The sequence below is a fragment of the Haliotis asinina genome, chromosome 7, assembly GCF_037392515.1.
Source record: "Haliotis asinina isolate JCU_RB_2024 chromosome 7, JCU_Hal_asi_v2, whole genome shotgun sequence".
In the NCBI taxonomy this organism is placed as follows: Eukaryota; Metazoa; Mollusca; class Gastropoda; order Lepetellida; family Haliotidae; genus Haliotis; species Haliotis asinina.
In genome coordinates this window covers 55,023,912-55,047,772 of record NC_090286.1, presented here as the reverse complement: position 1 = coordinate 55,047,772, position 23,861 = coordinate 55,023,912, and the positions used below count along the sequence as shown (strand labels likewise).

At 42.0% G+C, this 23,861-nt stretch overlaps 2 protein-coding genes across 6 annotated transcripts in view; one reads left to right on the top strand and one right to left on the bottom strand.

Moving 5' to 3' along the window:
* LOC137291894 (protein wntless homolog) overlaps window positions 1-23,861 on the bottom strand; it is a 191,275-nt gene that overhangs the window by 91,921 nt on the left and 75,493 nt on the right. The gene's annotated exons all lie outside the window — the stretch shown is intronic.
* Window positions 4,437-23,861, top strand: part of LOC137291892 (FYN-binding protein 1-like) — a 67,023-nt gene continuing 47,598 nt past the window's right edge. For 4 of the 5 annotated variants that reach the window (XM_067823448.1, XM_067823442.1, XM_067823443.1 and 1 more), the window contains exon 1: window positions 4,437-5,768. In XM_067823448.1, coding sequence (XP_067679549.1) covers window positions 5,661-5,768 — 108 coding nt within the window. In that variant the 5' untranslated portion in view covers window positions 4,437-5,660. Of the gene's footprint in view, window positions 5,769-22,511; window positions 22,629-23,861 lie in introns of those variants that run through there. The other variant, XM_067823449.1, reaches the window with a different exon arrangement.

Sequence of the window (23,861 nt, the reverse complement as noted above, 5' to 3'; positions counted from 1 at the left end):
GACCGGCTTTGACACCACAGCTAACATGTGTATAGAGAAATAGTAAAAGTCATACGGACCGGCCTTGACACCACAGCCAACAGCTGTATAGAGAAATAGTAAAAGTCATACGGACCGGCCTTGACACCACATCTAACAGTTGTATACAGAAATAGTAAAAGTCATACGGACCGGCCTTGACACCACATCTAACAGTTGTATAGAGAAATAGTAAAAGTCATACGGACCGGCCTTGACACCACATCTAACAGTTGTATAGAGAAATAGTAAAAGTCATACGGACCGGCCTTGACACCACAGCTAACAGTTGTATAGAGAAATAGTAAAAGTCATACGGACCGGCCTTGACACCACATCTAACAGCTGTATACAGAAATAGTAAAAGTCATACGGACCGGCCTTGACACCACAGCTAACAGTTGTATAGAGAAATAGTAAAAGTCATACGGACCGGCCTTGACACCACAGCTAACAGCTGTATAGAGAAATAGTAAAAGTCATACGGACCGGCCTTGACACCACATCTAACAGTTGTATAGAGAAATAGTAAAAGTCATACGGACCGGCCTTGACACCACATCTAACAGTTGTATACAGAAATAGTAAAAGTCATACGGACCGGCCTTGACACCACATCTAACAGTTGTATAGAGAAATAGTAAAAGTCATACGGACCGGCCTTGACACCACAGCTAACAGTTGTATACAGAAATAGTAAAAGTCATACGGACCGGCCTTGACACCACATCTAACAGTTGTATAGAGAAATAGTAAAAGTCATACGGACCGGCCTTGACACCACATCTAACAGTTGTATACAGAAATAGTAAAAGTCATACGGACCGGCCTTGACACCACAGCTAACAGCTGTATAGAGAAATAGTAAAAGTCATACGGACCGGCCTTGACACCACAGCTAACAGCTGTATAGAGAAATAGTAAAAGTCATACGGACCGGCTTTGACACCACAGCTAACATGTGTATAGAGAAATGGCAAGAGTCATACGAAACGCCATAGATCTCACAGTTGACAGTTGTATAGAGAAATAGTAAAAGTCATACGAACCGCCATAGATCCCACAGTTGACAGTTGTAGTGAAAGTCATATATATATAATGTAAACAATAGTACAGGTATGTGTTCAGTTATAAATATCAGATAGTAGCCTAACTGCAATTCCTACAATCTCCCTGAAGATAAAATTGAAACACGTTGGAGAAAACGGCATTTAGTTTTTATTTAACTGACACAAATGCACGCGCGCGCGCACTCACACATACGCACACACGCACACACACACACTTGTATAATGAAAAGGAACCCTGGGTCAATCATATAACTCGATCGAAGCTAAGTTGCAGTTATCTCCCTTTGAACGAATGGTGGCCATATGGTACAGAGCGTTTCTTTATGGTACTTCCCAAGCTACAATATACGCACACAGGCTAGGCATTTCCAAACCTGCTAGTACAACCGATGCCTCAAACGAGGAGAGATTCCACCATTGAAAAGAATCGGATTCCCCACAATGATTTTCAATGCCTGAAATTTTCGGACTGTATAAGAGATGCTTTAACAGTTATGGTATGCAAGGACATTAACAGAGAACAACAGTCGTTGCAACGTGGTGTCAGATTTTAATCATGAAATTGTAACGAAGTTTCCACGGCAACGGATTGTACAAAGTGAACATTTAAATTTTCATCTCATGCACCATCGTTTGTGCGTTTGTGAGAGAAATAAATGAGTTTGAGCATGGGCTACATCATACAGATGGACATTTCGACCCGTAAAGATCCGAGCTAGAATTGGTCTTCAGTAACTCATATGCTTGTCGTAAGAGACGAGTAAGGGGATCGGGTGGTCAGACTCCCGGACTTGGTTGACACACGTCATCGTATCCTTTTTGAGTAAATCGATGTTCATGTTGATGATCACTGGATTGTCTGGTCCAGACTCGAACTGATTGTCTGAGGGGTCAATGTATAACCTCTTCCCTGTCTTTTTGTTGTGTATAGAATGTATAACAGGAAGGGTAATGCCATTCCGCACTAGTTTCCGTTTTCAGAATCATGATTCGTTTGTGTGCGAACATATCATTGTGTTTTGCACTTTCGATGTTTACACTGGACGCTAGTCGGTTTCACAATCCCTGAACCTCGTTATTTTCCATGCTGCCTAGCCCTCTATGAAAAGCTGAAGCTGTAAATGAAGCAAGTCTAGATTTCCTCAGGTGCAGGTCCCAGCTCACTGGAGCACCTTTTCAGTTTAAATGGGTTTATTTGTTGCTATCAGTATGCATATATTCAGTGACTACACGTTGGTCTAAGAACGCTGTAAAATCTCTGAACTAGATACGAGATACATGTAGTCATCATTGATCGCAAATATTGGACAGTGGCTGAAAGAATTCGGGAATGTTCACTGACATACATAATTAAAAAAATGACTGACCGAGTGATTTTGTCAAAATCAAATTAGCATTGCCTGATGTCTTCTCAGGGGACAAGGTGATAAAGATCAAATTTTTATTTGCGCAATGAATCATATTCGCAGGTACAGATTTGTTCAATTTGATTTGACAGTCGGTGGATTAGTTTTATGGGGCATGGTTTGTCGCGTAGTAGACGTAGGTTCGATCTCTGCGAGGCTGGAACTAACCATGTTTTGGTATTTTATGTTTTAGTGTTCATAATGATCAGGTATTCCGTAGTCATCCCGACACTCGTATTTGACATTCCCAGATCCCGACTGGTACAACATTAGCACGTTATCTAACTCAAAACATCCCTAATCAGTTTGACCCGAGTACCGTTCATCACGTTTCGTCTGACGACTGAGAACAAGCACATCACTGTGATGAAGGCGGACTCTTAGTCATACACAAATACCAACCGGATCAAATTGCCTATGAAACTAGAAGATCCAATCTGTGTGAGGATGAGAGAGTGAGAGAGCAGGTTGGGCCGGTAAAGGGGGCACGGAGTGGGGATGCTGAGACTGCAGCTGGCTACCTACAGCTGGCAGTTGTATCTATCGTCTGCTCGCTGGGGGGAAATCCGGGGTCACGTGATTCCTTCATGTTGCTGTCCGATACCGTAGTCGTAGGAATGTGAGCTACTGCATCATCTGGGCATTGAACGATGAAGTGGTGGGTCTTGTTGGAGGATGGCAGCAGTTGGGAGTTTCTAGACCTACAACATTCAGGGATTGTTGGTGAACACATACAATCACTGCTTCATACTGACAATCTGAAATGAGTATCTTCACAACACTGCCACCAACGTATTGTTTACATCGTCCAGATGGCACTGTTTATTCGAATGGCTTTTGTGTGAATGACTGTAGTTGTGCCAGTTGTTTCTGAAAGGGGATTTCAGGTGGATACTGAAATAACAGATGCATGCACGTACGAGTAAGAATTCATTCAACAATATTTAAATACACAGATGATACTAAACGATGTCCCGTGTGATATATTAATGAAACGGGTGAGTGGTATTGGTAGCTGACGAGCGATGTCGTTACGCAATGTGTAAAATTATCAAACAGTGATATCTTCTTATTACGGATGAGTAATAAATTCATTTCTGACACGCGTTTCGTCAAATCAGTACGATTTACATGCACGTGTAATAATAATCTGGCTACATACTGACTTCGTCCTTGCAAATGATTCACGTTGAACACACAAGCTTTGCGGTTTAATTGTCACTTGATAAAATCACAACGAAACAAACATTCCTCGTCATAACAAGTCCGCAATGGTTGTAACATATGTTAAATTTGGGATTGCACTTTCTTAGTAAAGTACACATTCTAGCTATATTGTTTGGGTTGAGTCCCATCCGGGATTCGAACCAACACCTTCAGCGTCCGGCACCTAATCACCAGCACACATTATCATGCTTATCATGCATACTCCAGGTTTCCAAGACTGGTATGATACATATTGCATGACTATAAAGTAGTATGTCTTATTTGTTTATTCCTACTTCTCCCCTTGAAGGTCCGTGATAAAACACTGGCCTTCAGTAACCAATGCTTGCCGTAACGCGCGACTAACGGGTTCGGGTGGTCAGGCTCTCTGACTTGGGTGAGACGTAGTCATGTCGTCGGTTCCCAGTTTCGCAGGTCGACGCTCATACTGGTGATCACTGGATTGTCTGGTCCAGACTCTTTTATTTACAGACCGCCACCATTTCGCTGGAATATTGCTGAGTGGGGCATGAAACTAAACTCACTCTTTATTCATGCTTCAGAAACACTTTGCGAAAGTGGAAATTGACATCCGTCAACCGAGACCTTGAAACTACGGTAACGCCCGGTTATTTTTTATACCAAATACGGCACGGACGCATCATCCTGCGCATTGGAGTCTGTTTGCCCCTCGAGATGTCGTTTAATCATTGGTTGAGATTTACTCGTGTCTTTCACTCACCGATATTACTTCGTCTGGCGAACATAATAAACACACAGTCGCTTCCTACTGCCTCGTAAAATTAGCACTGTATATATACACACAGCGTCAATCGGGCTCCCTCCCAAAGAAAATATGAAATGTATCCCCACAAGCTGGCGGAATAACGCGAAAGAGGGAGGGGCCAGATAGCACGTTGCATCTCACCAGGTCGGTCAGAACTATCTGAGTTCGAGCCGATGATGCTCTTGAGAAAGAGGAAATATTTCGATGAGCCTCGACTTTCTCGGAAGTTTTCACACTGAAGAATTTCAAGCTGGTTTCACAAGTATTGGACGAAGACGGAAACGACTCGTCAAATAGTGTCGTGTTTACAGGAGAGAGCCTCGTGCTGTTAAAAGTGAATGCAGGAGACTTAACCTGTTTGTTTCTTTCGTCGATGTTTACAACGGCCACCTTTAGGAGCAGAGGTTGGAGTTTTTGCATCCACAATAATTGGATTACCCATCGCCTTAACCTCCAGGTCTGAGGAATCGAAGCACGGATTTACATTTCCTAAACGTTCCTTTTGCAAAAATGTCAAGTTACCGTTTAGAAAATATATCGAAATATACACATTTACAACAAGGATTAAAGCTCGAAGGATAACGAAAAACTTTGTGACAGTTTAACAACAAAAGGATAAAGTTGCAAAACGCAGTGAATAACTAGTGCATAAACTGTAACAGATTCTAAAGTTCAACGGCAGAATTCGAACATATGTGGGATGGGATTTCAACGCTGATGATATTATCACATGGACCTTCTATCACCAAGTCGGAATGGGAGTTTCCTACGGGTCGTGGTATTGCTTACTTCAAGCTTAATACGTGTCAAAGAGAACCGTGAACGGGTTTCAAGAGATAAAACTTCGCTATATCTTCTCCCGGCCCTCTTCGCGTGCAATCTCACGCGCTGTCCAGCATCTCAATCATAAGCACAGCCGCAGAGCGTACGATCTATACCATAGCACCATTCATTAATCCGTTTGCCCTCATAACAAAGGCCAGTGTTGCTAATTATGTGGGGAGGCAGGAACCCAAGTTCCGTCCTATAGCCACAGTGTCAGGAACCGAACGTGTTCTCAGTCAACATTAAGGAAAACAAGCACATATGTCTTACTGCAAAGAACTCCGATAAAGAATGCCCAACAAGTGCCAGCCCGGTAATTGTGTTTGGTGATATTGTAGTAAGAGCACGATGAACTGGCAAAGATATAACTACAAGGTACGCCTCAGGGAGGATAGTTCCTGGCAGAGGAGCAGCTCGTCTTCTTCCCGTCCCATCCCGTCAGTACTCAAACCAAAGGTAAGACCTTCTCCTTCTTCTGGTGATTAGACGGACAGGTGATGATAACAGACTACTGAACAGGTGCAAGGGGCATATCTGTAAGATTTGTAGCAAACGCCCGTGAAGTCATCAGACGGACGACTGTGTACATGTAGGTAGTGCATTTGCTATATTTGTTTGCATAGACTAGAACAACCACAGCAGCCTATGATCACTGTAGGTTTACGTACAACCATCACCGTCAAAGTTGCGAGTCGTGATGGATTCGTGTACAGCCAATTGTAAGCTCAACTCACCTGCCCAGTTTTGTTCACAGATAAACAAGTTATTACACGATGAACCATCACTCTCATGCACTGCACTGTTTGTTTGACATCATGAAAACATGCACCCATGTGCACTACCTATTGTCTAGTTGTTACGTTGCACCTGCAGCAGACCACCTTTTGAAAGACACGCATGGTTTCGTCAAGGTAGCCGAGGCACACGTTATTGTATATAGATAGTCAAAGCACTAATTGTAGCTCTTGGTGTGTACTTAAATGATGTATTATGATATATATCATATATCTGCCATAATGGATCTGGTATAGCTGTACATAGATTCACAGGATTCTGGTGTATATATTGCTTTATTCCTCAGTCTCTGATAAGGTTTCTGTTTTGCTTTGATTATTGTGATATACACCGTTATATACATTCTGTGGTCAGCGTGTTAATATTGACCCTTGGTGATGGTCATGCATCACACTGCTGTGTTTAGGCAATTTATGACCGTGTAGGATAACTAGTGTCACATACATCCATCCTGTTGGAATAATCACTGTGTTGGTCTGATACGATTGTTCACACGAAAGTCAGAACCTTACGGGTCCGATATATTTCTAGTTCTCAATATTGTCCTCTGTATGTTGCATGTGTAATTAGCGATACTTTTAAACTCATCGCTACACTGTCGAAAAAGGCATGCTTTACCTACTGCTAGGTATCAGTTTCCTTCATTGCAAGACATGTTCACGCCACGTATTTCAATAGCCTTTTGATACTGTATTAGGCCCAGCACGTAAACTGTTTTCTAGTAATGGTTGTGTCAATAACGCCAAACTTCAACGCTGAAGAAAATCCGATAGCGTTCTTGCTGTAATGCATCTATTTCAATTTCAAATCGCAATGAAAAACATCTTCAACATTTCAAAGTCATCAATAGTTTTCAAATTAGTCTTATATATTTGTATGATAATGTACATTGTATATGTGGAAACCAGTCTTCTGACATGGCGTGTATTCATTGGTCAAGGTACATTAAGCATTGGTCAAAGTGTGTTTTGTAAAGCCACTCCCAAGTCGTCAGTATATAATCGAAACTTGATCAGTCAATCCAGTGACTGACATTATGAACATCGATTGGGAAACGATGGCAAGTATCAACTCAAGTTGTTTTATGTCAGTCAGTAAGTAGTCGGACCTGCATCAGTCAATCCAGTGATTGATATTCTGATTCATGAACATCGATTGAGATGACAAGCATCAACCAAGTCAGACAGAGTGTGAACTCTAGCAAGTCACACTGTCACATCCATGGCCTCAGATTTGGGTAACTACTTCACATTCATTGAAAGTTGATTGGTCCAGATGTACGGAGTCGTTCTAGGGGGTGGCTCTAATACGCACACTGTCATATTCCTTGTTTGCTGGTTCTGATGTGCAATTTGTTTTCACTTCAACCGAACACACTGTGTAAACACCGTGTCATTAAGCAGCCAGGCAGTAATGTGCACACAACGCACGCGCATTACACTTCATGACAGAAATAGATGTTTTTGTGAACCACCGGTACATTTATTGTCTGACTGTCGCTTTTTGTCATCCCCGTCTTGTCTCAGCATCTGGCAAACACACTTTCCAAGACTGCCAGAACCATCGAGTACGTTACATTATGATGTTGGTGTATATTACACCCACTAATGGCGCTTGCACGTCGTGAATGAGAACACAGGGAGAGGAAGGGAGGGAGACAAAAACAGACAAGGGGAGAGAGAAGGAAAGACACAGAGATAGAGAGAACAGGCACAGCGTTGCATCGTGGAAGAGTAGAGAATAAAACGTTCAAAGGAATTTGGGAAAGTCAGGAGGGACGGAGCAGAGGATTGACAGGGTTCGAGAAAGACAGGAACATTTGGGATAGCGAGCTGAGAAAGTGATAATCACATGTGAAGGGTCTTCTCAGAGAGTACGTTTAGCCGCAGCCACCCCATTAATATCAATATTTTAAATTTCACGAAATTCCAGATTCTTGAACTTTGGAGGCAAGCTAAAGACAGGCTAATGTCGACAAGTAGCCAATATGCTTCCTAGAATAAAGGTTTTCAAGTGAGAGTATCAGGATGTCCGAGTATACAGCCGGTTTATTAAATGAAAATGAAATATTTTGATACAGAGTGTAATTATGGGATGCTCAATAACCAATTATCTTCTTCCTCTTCGGCGAAGCCAACAACGGATGTGTTAATCGTGTCTTGATTGTGCAACATTCAGTACACTCGGAGCGATGTTTACTTGTAAGCAGCCACCATGATGATGGCTGTCTTACATTGTTCCTCTCATGTCAGATTTACAGATTCACAGCTACGCGCATTCACGGGTACGCACTCTCACAAGGAGACGCGTATTCACACACGTACACATACAATCTCCGAATCACCATCTATACGGAATACGGGATGGTACGGAATATGGATTTCAGGTATTGTTTCTGTATTGTGACGTCATTTAGAGTACATTTCTATAGTAACTGTCCCGAAATTGACCCCTTCAGCCCAGCTGACTAACAATTAACAGTTGAAGACCACGCTGAGTCAGGCATTAGCATATCGCCTCACCCGTGCACTTTGGTGTAGGTGTATGTTTTAATTGTAACTACCAGGAGCATATAAATATTTATGTGAAAAGAAATTTGTTAATGCTTCGTCGGAATTCTTAGTGCATTTCAACATTTATGATAATATTGTGATGAAACATTGCCAACATATCTGCGGAGACACAGCACTCAATGGTGTCTTATTTGATGAATCGCTCCAACAGAAACTGCCCTCCTTGTCCATGTGTGTATTCGTTTGTTTCGGCTGCAGATATGCACAGGGTCAGTTCTAACTCTCTTACATGAAGGCAGTTCCAGATAATCTTGGATCTTGTGTCAATTCCTTTCTCTTTCTGAAACATTTGGCTTGGTCTTTGCATGCAACCTATGGCCGCACGATGCGACATATGTGGAGATAGAGAGGGAGCGGGCGAAGGAGAGAGAAAGAGGGAGGTTGTATACTGGAGGAGCAGAGATTTAACGTTCAAAAAGAAAGTGGGAAAGTAAAGAGGACATATGACGAATAATGTTCGCGAAAGACAGGAACATTGGTGAGAGACGAGTGGTGAGAGTTACAATTACATATATTACATAGCTATACATGTTACGATCAAAACTATATATAATCAAAGACTTAGCGTAAGTCTATATATTTCCAGACATCACGTACGGCAAGCCAATAATTAAATTTCGTTAAAGTAATTTTCACGAGTCTGGGGGAGTCAGAACAGCTGGGAACTGAAGACTGTTGAATGTTAAGCTGCCAGTCTGTTTACATGTTGCTGATGTAGCCCTGTGTGTTTACACTTCCTCCTACACTAACAAGGATGGCCCGTTACATGCTTACCGTGACATGTACCCACCGACTCCAGGTTTACATTGATGGTCAACCCATCCAATCAGGTTGCAGGGGTGGAACATGTTAGGAAGATACATTTTGTACAGTATGAAACAATGAAACAACATTTATTCGAAAACTGATATTAAGAGGAATCGCACATTGAAGCGTATTCTATGTGCAAAATCTGTAAATAAAGTTGTTAAAAGCAAAAACGCTTCAATTGTCCTTGATAACGAGATAATGAACCAATACAATTATCGCTATAGGTTTCGAATCCATGTCAAGTGAATTTTACTGTAACACTAGCATTGCTTGTATTACTATAGGTACATAAATGTCTGTTACTATACTCTTAAAAATGTAGGAATGAACTTTAAGTTTGGATAGGAAGTGTAAACGTTTAAAGAACAGATATCTTATGAAGGCACCGCCATTTCCGTCTGTTACCAATGTTAATCACAACGCATGGCATGCACGTGCACAACACAGTAGCCCCATGCACGTGCATGGGGTCCCATTCTTGATTTTGACGTTTTTTCAAGATGGTCGAGAAACTTAGAACATTAATTTTGACACTCATCTTGCATCACACATGTGTTAGTGTTTGTTTCTAATCGTTTGTTTTAAAATGAAAATCGTATACATGCAAATTACATGCCATACACCAATCATCTTTCAAACACGACCACATTCCAAATAACTATGGTTGTAAGGAAGTGATGCACTCTCAAAACATTCAGTAATTTCATATCAACATCGATTGACTCCGATAAATGTCCAAAATGTTTTAATCGTAATGAAAAACATGAATATCCCCTACTTTTTTGAAGATTATATTATACTAGAATTGTCTGCCATGATATGGGACAAGTGTCTGCTAGTATGACACTGGCAATGCTTATTACAATAAGGAGGTAAGTGTCTGTTGCTACTGCTAGACACATATTAGATGACCCTGCGCACTAAACGCGTTTGTGACAAGAGAGACGGTACAACGAAATGGGCGAGTACACTTGGCTGCTGTGGGTAGCTTGACGATTATGTACGTGCAATACATGCTAACCGTGACATGAAATCAACACCGCATATTCCTTCGAATGATAAGACTGCAATTTCAGGCATAAGATACTGATATTCCACGGTAACCTTTAGTTAAGACGAAGACAAATAGATGACTGGGGCATTGACAAGCATTTTAGATATTCAACAATTTTGTTTAAAAAAAAAAACCCAGGAAAATGGCATTTGCTTCGTGAAATGGACCGGTGGTCCTAAACATATTTGCTCAGTATATTGTGTTTATTCAATTCGTTGGGATCGTACCTGTTCCCAAATCGAGTGTGCTATAACAATTCATGCGTGAAACGCACGGGGAAAATGAACTTCGCGATATTTATCAGACAACCTGTCTCCCTCTTGTTTCAAGTGGATCGTTCTGTGGGGCGTTCCCGAGTATGCAAATTGGGGTCATTTGTCAGGTCGTGGATCATCTTTTGTGTGTGTACCAGTATGACACAAGCATTGCTTATTACTATAAGGAGATAAGTGTCTGTTACTATGACACTAGCATTGCTTATCGCTATAAGGAGATAAGTGTCTGTTACTATGACACTAGCAGTAATAATTACTCTAAGGAGATAAGTGTCTGATACTATGACACTAGCATTGCTTCTTATTATGTGGAGATAAGTGTCTATTACTATGATACTAGAATTGCTTATCACTATAAGGAGATAAGTGACTGTTGCTATGACACTAGCATTGCTTATCAGTATAAGGAGATAAGTGACTGTTGCTATGACACTAGCATTGCTTATCAGTATAAGGAGATAAGTGACTGTTGCTATGACACTAGCATTGCTTATAGCTATAAGAAGATGAGTGTCTGATACTATGACACTAGCATTGCTTATTATTATGTGGAGATAAGTGTCTGTTGCTATGACACTAGCATTGCTTATTATTATGTGGAGATAAGTGACTGTTGCTATGACACTAGCATTGCTTATCAGTATAAGGAGATAAGTGTCTGTTGCTATGACACTAGCATTGCTTATCACTATAAGGAGACAAGTGACTGTTGCTATGACACTAGCATTGCTTATCACTATAAGGAGATAAGTGACTGTTGCTATGACACTAGCATTGCTTATTATTATGTGGAGATAAGTGTCTATTACTATGTAAACAGTATAGTAGCTTGGCTATGTGGACACAATTGTTTATGCACACTCTAAAACAGTAGGTAATGTCATCTTCAACACAATCAGTGCAATTGTCAACCACAATCAGTACAAAACGGGACACCACGATGCAGCGAATGCCGTCCAACCACAGACTGCTAGATGCTCACCAGTCCTATTCCTATACAAACTGTTATATTATAACATTTGATATGATGCTTTACATTCCCCTCTGTGCTGCGTGTGGGAGTGAGTCCGAGATAGCATGACACGAGGATGAGGGCGCGGCCGGGAACAGTGTTTATACTGGATTCAAATTTAAGATTTTCATTTTGGAAGTGAGATTACATGTTGGTATTTTTAATGCCACGTAAACATCACATTCCTGTATAAGATGTTTCTCACGGATAAAGACAGGCTTCATATTTGCAGGTGCGCTGACTATTTTCCCGACCTGTAGATATGGAGACTGCACCCAGTTTGTGGAGGCTTGCAACATGGGGTTACTACGCCACATAGCCTGATGTGTGCATATGTCTGCAATGTTTGTCCTGTGGACGCGTCATAGTGCGCTGAACTGCAATCAAACACGATGTCACGGTTATGTTAAAAGATACATGTCTTAAATATTGAGCGTGATATGACTACTGAATTGTTTCTGAGATCAACCAATTTTACAAACATTCGCGATAAGTGTAAAACATAGTATACGTGAGAGCCCCTAAAAATTATGCAACTTTAGATTCAACATCGTAATCATATATTTGACAATGCATTATTAAGCCAGTATCAGTATCAATATTGATTATTATACTAGGCACATATAGAAACTGTACAGAAATTTAAAATCCTGTGTAGACACATGAGGATTCAGTGGTTTAGTCCTTGAGACGTGCAATACGTTGTTACACGGGAATTCCGGGAAATAGAAATGTACAGAGCAAACGAATGCCACACAATACTGTCTTGCGATCGTTAAAAAATTGAACGGCTATTGAAAAGCATAGCATGTCAAAGTTAATTTCTGCACAACGTCATGAGGCCATTGGGATGGCCCATGGGGGAATATCTCAACGACAAGTGGCTGCACATTTCCACTACCATTTCTGCACTGGTGAGACGCTACCAGAACGCAAATGACGTCATCGATCGGCCATGTTCTGGACGTCCACGTGTAACAACGCCAAGACAGGACAGATGGATAAGGGCGACCCATCTTCGACACAGGCTTCATTCAGACTGCAGTGATGACTGCCCGTGCCCGGACCACCCCAGGACTTCGTAGTATTCACCCCAAAATAGTTCGACAACGTTTACGTCATCACGGGATCAGACCACGACGTCCCGTCATACGACCTGTCCTGACATAATGCCGAAATTATGTCCGGAGACACTTGTTTTGGTGGAGAAATGTTGTTTTCATAGATGAGTCCAGGTTTAACATCTCCCATAGTGATGGACGTCAACGTGCCTATAGACGCGTGGGAGAATGTTATGCACAGGCCTGTGTCTTGGAGAGGACTCGCTTTGGTGGTGGTTCCGTGATGGTTTGGGGTGGAATAACCGCACGCCAAAGAAATCCTTTGATGAATGTTCAGGGCAACTTAACTGGTGAGGGCTACAGGGATCAGATTCTTCGACTTGTGGTAATTCCTTTTCTGCAACGTCCTGACCCTGGGTTAACACGCCCGCCCTCATACGGCAAGGGTTGCTATGGATTTCTTGCAACACCACAACACTGACTTACTGCCTTGACCTCCAAATTCATCGGATCTCTCCCCGATAGAGCATGCTTGGGACGAGACGGATTGATGTCGAGCGACTACCTAATCCGCCAGATAACGTCCTTGACCTTGCAACAGAACTTGAGAGAATCTGTCGTGACATCCCACAAGCCTTCCTTGCACTTTGATAGGCTCTAGGCGTCTTCGATGCACTGCTGTTCTCAATGCCGATGGTGGACATACCCGCTATTGAGGTTGTGACGTGGTCATTTGACCACTGTCCCGCTTGTGGACTCGTGACGTCATTGTGATTGACTTTTCAGTTGAAGTTCTCCCTGCTTGTTATGGTCACATGATCCCTCCATTTAAGTTTACATGAACCTTTGACATTGTCATCGTATTTATCAACTAGGATAATATTTTGACAATGCACAGTTTGTTTATGTGGCTAGTATATTATTATTATTATTATTATTATTATTATTATTATTATTATTATTATGTTTTACAGATTAAAAATTGAAATGCAGCAGAGAGGGTTCGGGTGATCCTGGCACAGTCAGGCTGGTCAAGCTCATCATCAGCTCAGGGCCCTCGCCCCCTCTACACGCAGCCCAGACAGCGAATGGGACTTCTCCCAGGAAACACTGCCTAGTCGAACCCACCAAGAACTTTTCGGAGAATATGGAGGCTCCCCAACACTGCAGCCTTCTGCATTACCCAGATTGTCAGAAGGGCTGTGCTCCCGGTGGAGAACCCGGGCACTCTCCTCATCTGCGCCAAGAGATCAGGAGGTACCAAACCAAGGGCACCGAGAACAATGGGGAGCCTGACGACAGTGTACTTGGGATGCAAGCGAGACATTTCAAAGGCGAGGTCCGCATATTTATCATGCTTTTCCTGAATCTTGCCAATCACATTGCTGTCAAAAGGGACAGAAAATTCAATGATATAAATAATTTCATTGGCTTTATCAAAAAGGACAAGATCAGGTTTGTTGGCTGGAATTCGTCTCAGGCTGTATATTGGCCTATTCCAGAGAAGTTTGTGGTTGTCATTTTCCAGGACGCCCTGGACATGCTCAGCGTCGTACCATGGATGGACCTCGGAGTCAAAGCCACAGGCATGGCGGAGACGATAATAAAAGCAGCGAGCCATGCCATCATGTCTTTTAAGATATGCTGTTTGTGCCAAGGAAGGGCATCCACTAACAAGGTGTTGGACAGTCTCTGTAAATTGATTGCAAAGACGACATTTCATATTGATATTTTCTTTAAGAATCACATTCTGGCGATTGCGAGTGGGAAGTGACTGGTCCTGAGCAGCAAAAAGAAAGCCCTCAGTTTCACATTTGAGACCAGCCGACTTCATCCAGGCGAAGGAGTCGCTTGGATTGCTGTTCTGTTCCACACACTGCATATACACACGATGCAATGGCTTCTCAGACAGCTTCTCCATAAAGGACCGACTCTGGGCAGACTTGGTGAAAGACTTCACCTGGTTTACTCCCATCACTGTACCGTCCAGCAGTACATCGCCATCAACAAAATCAACTTCAAATTTCAAATTGTGTCCAACAACCTTGGCACGCTTAAAGTAGCTGTGGAATTCCTTGCTTTCATCATGAATCTTGACGTGCATCACCAGAGGATCATCTGACAAATAAATATGTGCAAAAGTACACAATAACATTCTGTCATGAAGAGCTTCCACATTAATCAAACCCCGTCCTCCCAAATTGATTGGCATATATAAACGATTAAGAGAGGAGCGAGGGTGGTGTGCTCTATTATCAGACATGATCCTTCTGGTCAGGCGGTCAAGATTCTGGATGTCTTGTTTTGTCCAATCAACTACTCCAAAGGAATAGGAGAGGACTGGCACAGCAAAGGTATTGGTGGCTTTGACTTTGTTTCGAGCATTTAGCTCTGAACTCCAGATTTTCTTTAAACGAGATTTATACTCGGCCCGAAGTTTATCTTGAATCTGGGCATTCTGGAGCTTGTCTCGAACTTGCATTCCAAGATAGGTGTAGGCCTGATCTTCCACAAGATGCTCCATAACTCCTCCCCCTTGTATTATTATTATTATTATTATTATTATTATTATTATTATTATTATTATTATTATTATTATGTCGCATTATAAGGTCGTTCACAATACGGCAGTAGTAATTCCACCACACTGTTCAATCCGACGAGGCATCGGTTTTACATGGTTGTCTATCAGTTCCTCAGATAGCTCGTACTTTGTAGCAATAACAACAAAATTTCATATCGAATATAGACATATTTGGATCGTATGTATCTCACAACCAATGTACTATCGCTGAATACACGTATACGGTATTAATATTTTGTTGATGCTAACACTGCACCTTCACAAGCTTGGCAGGGTATTTTAGGCAGATTTGGCTAATGTATTCGGCTTCCCAGTTTGCGATTAAAGGCTTAATTTTGAAGATAACTCGCGCCTCATTTGAGAACTGGTATTTGTAGTATTTGATACCGGCTACCTTATCTACACTTTAAAGTGAGGCCACGTTGTGAAGACGCGGTTTCTCTAACGAGCGATAACGTATGACAGTTCCACTGATAAAAGGAATCAGGCGCGTTGATTAATTCTGCGTGGACGACGTCAGTACTATATGGATTCACGGCAAGTTGCGTGTTCTCGTTGGTGATGAACCAACAAGTCGTTGATGCAGCGTAATAAGGCATGGCTGTCGTTGAGGTGCGCTATTCAGCGTTTACGTCGCTGGACCCCAATTCTCGAAACGTTCGTAGCCCTAAGAATTCTTAACTTTGATCGCAGCCAATCATGTTAAGATTGAGCTTAACAGAACGTTTCGAGAATAGCTGGTGTAGCTTAATACTGCGTGCATTTCATTGGTGCAGCGTTTTCCAGCGTGCACGTTGCTGCTGCAGCGTAATGTAACGTGCATGTCTTTGGAGCGTTATCCAGCGTGAACGTCGTTCGTGCAGAGTGATGCGGTTTATACGTCGTACATGCCTCAACGGTCATTGGTGCAGTGTTGTGAGCCGTGCACGTTGTTGCTGCAGCGTAATGTTACGTGCATGTCTTTGGAGCGTTATCCAGCGTGCACGTCGTTCGTGCAGAGTGATGCGGTTTATACGTCGTACATGCCTCAACGGTCATTGCTGCAGTGTTGTGGGCCGTGCACGTTGTTGCTGCAGCGTAATGTTACGTGCATGTCTTTGGAGCGTTATCCAGCGTGAACGTCGTTCGTGCAGAGTGATGCGGTGTATACGTCGTACATGCCTCAACGGTCATTGCTGCAGTGTTGTGGGCCGTGCACGTTGTTGCTGCAGCGTAATGTTACGTGCATGTCTTTGGAGCGTTATCCAGCGTGAACGTCGTTCGTGCAGAGTGATGCGGTGTATACGTCGTACATACCTCAACGGTCATTGCTGCAGTGTTGTGGGCCGTGCACGTTGTTGCTGCAGCGTAATGTTACGTGCATGTCTTTGGAGCGTTATCCAGCGTGCACGTCGTTCGTGCAGAGTGATGCGGTGTATACGTCGTACATGCCTCAACGGTCATTGGTGCAGTGTTGTGAGCCGTGCACGTTGTTGGTGCGGAGGGGTGGGGTGTCTTTCACATTGGATATGCAGCTCCACAAAAAAATCTTCATCATCCCGCTCTAGCCATAAAGTATGAACAGTCCCTTACAGTCTAATATAACACAGCGTATCCTTTTGTATAGCGTAATGCAAACCAGATTGAGCGTGTAAGCCATTAGTGAGCACGTCGCAATATGCACTGTATACACACGCACACACATATACGCATATTGGACTTGATGACATCTAATGGGACTTAACTAAAACAGTACATGCGGAAACTAGGCTTTCCTCGGAAGTAAATTCTCATGTCTTTGGAAATGACTTACTGAGGGTGAATTCAATTCAGCGTTTTAGAAACCAATATTCCTATGAATAACATCAAACAGTTGGGTGTATTGGAAGGGACACTAAACAAGGCTGAGGGGTGGTAATGCGAGAATAGTCTTCTACAACACACCACCATCAATCAGGATATATACATAGTCTTATTTGATGGGTAACCGGTACATGCTTTTAGCCAGGTCCGGACTCGATAGAACAGGCCTCACACATCATATCGATATGGAGAGTCGAATGTTTACCTCGGTATGACAAGCAACCACTCAAACCACAAGGCTAGCCTATACGTCGATCACCCTTAGTGAACACCGAGACGGATTGTTATGACATAGGGTCGATGATCATGGTGCCAATCACTGGATTTTGTAGCACACACTCAGTTATTTAGAGATCGCCGTCATACAGCAGGATTGCTGCTGAGTATACGGAAGTAACAAACAAACAAACAAACAAACAAACAAAAAACAAACAGTGTTGGCATGCAGCGCAAGTGCTAAAAAACATTGTTATTTTTTCTGATTTCATTTCCTTTTTTCCCATACACATATAGTGTAAACATTAATTTGTTGATATTTTCATTAAAAATTGTAATGAACTGAGCTGTGTATATAAACTGACTTGTTAACCCTTCGTAACATTGATGCTGAGGTAAATCACGTTCTGGGTGGCACGGTTTACGTTTTGCTCTAGGCGTGCTATAAAGTGCGTGGTGTTTTGTTGTGGCTGGATAACTTGCCTCTGTCAACAAACAGAACAACAAGGAAACAGCCATATTTTTCGCTGCGTATCTCAATATTTACCTTCCACAGGCGCATGCCTGGACTGGTGAAACATCCCAAAACTTCAGTTGAGGTGATTTTTGAGCTTATTTAACAAAGGCTGCTGGTCAGGTTAGCCTAGGAATAACCTGTGTTGACATTCCAACCAAATAAACATTATTTTTGTGTTCATAAATAGCAGGAGGATAGAAGCTCACAGTAGATGTATTGCTGAAAGGGGAGGAGAGGCTAGGCTTACAGGCAACATTTGGTATATTCATTGCTCAACATATATACTACGTATTGTAATATCAGGACGTGCGTGCTAACTTGCAAAAGGATGCCATTGATGGCGTAACACACTGTCGAGAGATTATACAGTCGCGGGGCCAGATGTTGAGACCCTTTCACATAATCCTGGATACATATCAGTGAATGTTTAACTGGACACAGGGAAGAGAAATGGTTTACATAAAGAGCGAGTGTATCTATCTCCCACTGAGCAGCGTCACAGAGGACTAAGAGGTAGGAAGTATTGATAAGCACTTCTTGTTTTAACATCACGGTGGCGATGTCACGGTAAGAGTCGAGAGCCAGTATGGATTAAGAATGGGACTTTATTTCAGTACTTTCAGGTTAGTTTTGACCTATCACAACTATACAAACCACTTATCAGCTTTAATTTAATTAATATAGCTTCAACAAAGTCTTTGGCACCATTGTACCGCTGCATTAACTGGTGATCGAACGTGCCCTTACAACTTTATGATTTATCAGTATTAGGTTTCACAGTGGCTGTAGATAAGGCAAGAAAAGCTTAACAACTTGGCAGATTGGGATATGAATTACACGCAAGTGTGTATTTCTAGCACATGCCTGAATTTGTATCCGGGTGAAAAAAGCTGTAGATGTGGATTGAAACGATGTATTATTCCGTATTAAGCTTTGTAAATATATTTGAACAAAAACATCTGGGCTGTTATATCACTTGTGACGTTATAACGACATCATTGTTGCTTGCCTATTTTCTTCCTGCATAGCTCTTATCACCATCATGTTATTCTTTTCAAACCAGGATTTTGTCTCAGATTAAAGCATGTTTCGATGTCTCATTGTTGTCGATGTGGCGTGTTTCATGTCGCATTTATATCTGAAATCTAAATTGTGCAACATCAGTATGCCAGAAACCCTGTTTGTCTGAAAACCTCCTTAGAACGGACACTCCGTTTTCCGGACGATGGTGTTGGGAACCGACTAATGTAAATCCGATCATTAACAGTATACGTTAATCAGGGCATGTGTTACAATCTTGAATATTCCACAGGGTATAGTACCGTCATAATAGACCACAGTGTCTTGTTTTATTTACTTTTTGTCGAGCGCGAGGAATGTCTACAGCATGTACCATGAACGTGGACAACAACAACAGAACTACAGAAGTAGGAACAGAAGTAGTAGTAGCACCAGCAGCAGTTGTACCAGCAGTAACTGTAGCAGTAGTAGCAGCAGCAGCAGCAGTAGCAGTTGTAGTAATAGTAGCAGTCGTTGTAAGCAGCAGGACCTAGATTTTCGAGGCTCTCTTACTAAGATAGTCGTAAGTTAACGTTGATGTATAGCACTTACGACTATCAAAGCGCTAAGACAGCTTCGAGATTCTAGGCCCGGTAGGAGTAGTTATGGCCGCAGCAGCAGCAGTAGTAGTGGTAGTAGTAGGAAGAGGAGGAGGAGGAGTAGCAGTAGTTGTAGTAGTTGCAGCAGTAGTTGTAAGTTGGTGGTGGTAATCTGTGGTGCCAGGACAGCAAACATAGACCCTTCAGATAAAACTCTGCACACTTCACAAGTAAATTTACCATCTGTCTAGTGCCAGCTGGCCAATACACCTAAGATCAAAACATACCTGTAAACGCATAGTCCACAACTGTTTATGATAAAAGTTTTACAGGAACACCCACACACTAATCAACACGTCCGAACGATAGCCATAAAATGCTACTGACACCAGGGAAAATACCAAGTTACGTTTTACTTTTTCGTGTGAGAAACTTTCTACGGGAGTATTGATGTAGAAACAACTTTGTAGGGTAGTCTTCCCTTAGAGAGGTTTGTTGAGGAGAGCCCTGTAAAAATGCCAAGATTTTACGATGGTTTTGCTAATGGATTCAGTTCAAAACCTCTGCATGTAATCGTTGTTAGCAATGCCCAAGGTCGATGTAACTCCTTGTTAATCTGCGGATATTACTGAAATTGTTTCAGGACCGTTTGCTAATATTTGTACTTCCATGTAATAATGACAGATCCGTTGTCAGATATGAACACTGTCATGCGCCATTCTATATTACTTCCGTGTTCAGATGCACTTTAAGGACACGTTTTTACGCAGGAGTTGGGAGGCGCAAACATGTTTGACAATCGCTTCTCAAACTTACAACTAGTCTTTGAAATGAACATATTTTAGATACAAACGGCTATAGAAGAAAAAGAAAATATAACGAAAAGGAGCCCTGAGACTTTACTCATATTGAGAAGCTGTTGAAACCTAGACTTGGCACATTTTTTAGATTTGCGTGAGCTTTCTTAAATATATTTGCTTCAGAATCTGCGTGACAGATTGATCGCTTGTGTATAAATCCACTACATGAAACGCATTGCAATTAGCGAGCCACGGAGGGTAGTCAATATTCTGTTCGTTTACACAGACCCTTTGTGGTGTGACCATTGAAACTTCTTACTTTACTATTTCTGAACGCTGTTTGTTTTGTTGAATAGTTTTAGGAGCATACCACAATTTCTTTTTTCAACACAGTAGGCATGCATGCACATGGCATGAGAAGCGTGGCGCTTTAGGAGTCAGTGCAGATTTGGTTGCATTTGTGTTCTGTGTTCTAGTCCCAGGCTGCATCTCACAAGTTCTGTGTTCTAGTCCCAGATTCGTACAGATTATTGGTTGGTTGTAGTAGTGTCTATCCTACACGACCTTCTATATTTTCCAGTCATCGTGTACACGCTAATATCACTGACATGGTGCTGGAGAGGTATAGGGCCACCAACTCACTCATCTTTAGGACAGGAATAGCATATGAGTGATCAAATCCTGTTCCTGGCATTTCCATGTTGTCCCATCTCAGTATTATGGAACTCGTGAATGTACGAGTTCGAATATATTTTCAGCAAGCGATGTTTGTCGAAACAGACCACTATCGCGGGATAGCGTAGTTAGCTTGTTGACTTGGTTGACGCATGTCATACGTATATCTATGCTAAAGATGTCTGGTCCAGATTATGTTATTTATAGAGTGAGTGAGTTTAGTTTTACGCCGCACTCAACACTATTCCAGCTATTTTATATATAGCGGCGGTCTGTAAATAATTGAGCCTGGACCAGACAATCCAGTGATCAACAGTATGAGCAGCGATCTTCGCTATTGGTAAAAGATGACATGTGTCAACCAAGTCAGCGAGCCTGACCAACCGATCCCGTTAGTCGCCTAATACGACCAGCATAGTCGCCTTTTATGGCAAGCATGAGTTGCTGAAGGCCTATTCCACCCTGGACCTTCAAGGGTCATTTATATAGTGCCGTCATATAGCTGAACAATTGCCGAGTGCGGCACTAAGCAAAAAAAAAAAACAAAAAAAACAAACAACAACAACAAACAGAATCATGGTCCATTGCCTTTGCCTGTGATTGCTGGTTTCACTCAGTCGGCGATCACTTACCTCCATCGACTCCAGGATCCCCCGATGTTGGGTTGAAATAGCGTGAATTTGAATAGTGTTTAAAGTGGTAAGAACATATCTCACTCACTCACTCACACACTCTCAATCACGCACTCTCGGAACGTACAGGTAATGTGTTACTTAGTATACACATTTTGATTCCGGGTTAGACGGTGCTTTTCTCTGATATAGCTATGAACAATTTTGTCAGATGATACCTAAAAGGCTATGATGAATTTCTCCCACAAACCTAGTAGTTTCATGTTTTTAAAAGCATCACGCCGAAGGCACGGGTTCGATTCACAAAGTGTGAAACTCATTTCTGGTTCCCCAGCCGTGATGTTACTGGAAGTTTGAATAATGAGTAGCGAAACCTCACTTTAACAGAACTGTGAACACCTTCCCCAGAGTGTTGATAGCTGAAAGGCATTAACCAAGTCGTATGGAGCTCGCCCACCCACCCCTTGTTACACTTGCAAGGCCCTAAACAACGTCCCGTTTCTCCCACTCTAAGAGCTGCGACTATCGTAAGCCCGTGTCAAGGTTTGAGAGTTGGACTGCCGTACCGCGAGATGTCATTGTGCAACTGTGAGATGAAAGCGCTGAATGCACACATTCTACACCGAGGCACAGAAAAAGAGGAAAATTTTCAATCCAAAACTACTATGTATATATATACTGAATAGCAGTTCATGGGCTTTAAAGTCCTTACATATACAAGCTGAATACACTCGTAATGTAACAGGTTGAGTTTGCCATCCAGGAAGTAACGCCCTGTATTGAATGTGTTTTATGTGGAGACAGCCTATCACTGTATATCTGCTCTGACATAAAGTTCGAAACGATACTTTTTAACGACGCATAATCAACAGGTAAGTAATCACTTTCTGAATTGTCCTTGAGCGTAAAAATTCAGCAAATAAGTGTAAATAGTCCATATTTAACCTAGGCAACTATTCAGTGTCTACATTGATCGAAGATATGCGTCAACATTCAGATGATAGTTATCTTGAACTGGATCTGAAAGGCGTGTGATTATAAAATATCAGTGGTGAAACAATGAATTGCTAAGATGTGGTTTAAGATCGAAATGTCGAGGTTGGATCAGTGAACCCTGAACATTACTGTGTATATTAATGAGTGTACAGTACACTGTACCAGACTTTGGTTCACCACACGAGTACACTCATGCATGAAGATCCATCCCACGCTGAGTCGTGTACACGGATGTTTAATCAACACGCTGAACAGCCTTTCTATTTGGTGAGGGCCAGGTATGATAAAAGTGTGGGAAAATATATGTCAAGAGTTTCACAAAACAAATAAAGAGCCACATTCGGCGTCATGTCACCTAGTTCAATGACGACAGCCGCACGAGAACTAGTCATCCATGTCAGTGGAAACATAGATATCGTTAAGGTTGACAGAAAGGTATGTTTCGATTTTTCGGGAGCGCTGATGCGTTTAAATCAAAGTCCTGTTTTTCAACTCAAAATATACAAATATGCAAAAGATACGAATCTGTCTTCAGCAACCTGTGTTTTCCGAGGTGATTAACGGATCAGGTGGTCTGACACGGTTAGTTGCCTTGATATATGCCACTGTGTTGTGCAACATTGTCGATTTTCCATTGTTCATCCAAATATAGGACCGGATGGAGTATTCCAAGTGACGATGCGACCTTGATGTGCAAGGGAACATCAATACAAACGTCTGCTCATGGATTAAATAGCAGATCACCTGCAATCTGGTTCCAACATTTGTATAGTTTGTTTCCTCAAATAATATAAAGTGATTTCGCTGCCTGGTTGCAGATATATGTACTTTAGTTTTCGGTTACATTTCACCAAATCAATCTTAAATCGATTTCGCAGATCCGTAGATTATAAAAACCAAAAGCAGTACACTTTATCAGTCAGTGACACAAAACTTTCTAACATTGCACAGAAAATACATGAGTTTATAATCACATGACAAGCAATTGTTTAGGCTGTGGTGACGTGTCAGTGATTTGAGTAAGTGATTTTGACTTTACGCCGCTTCTAGCTTTATTCCAGCAATATGGGGACACCAGAAATGGGCTCCAAATATTGTACCCATATGGG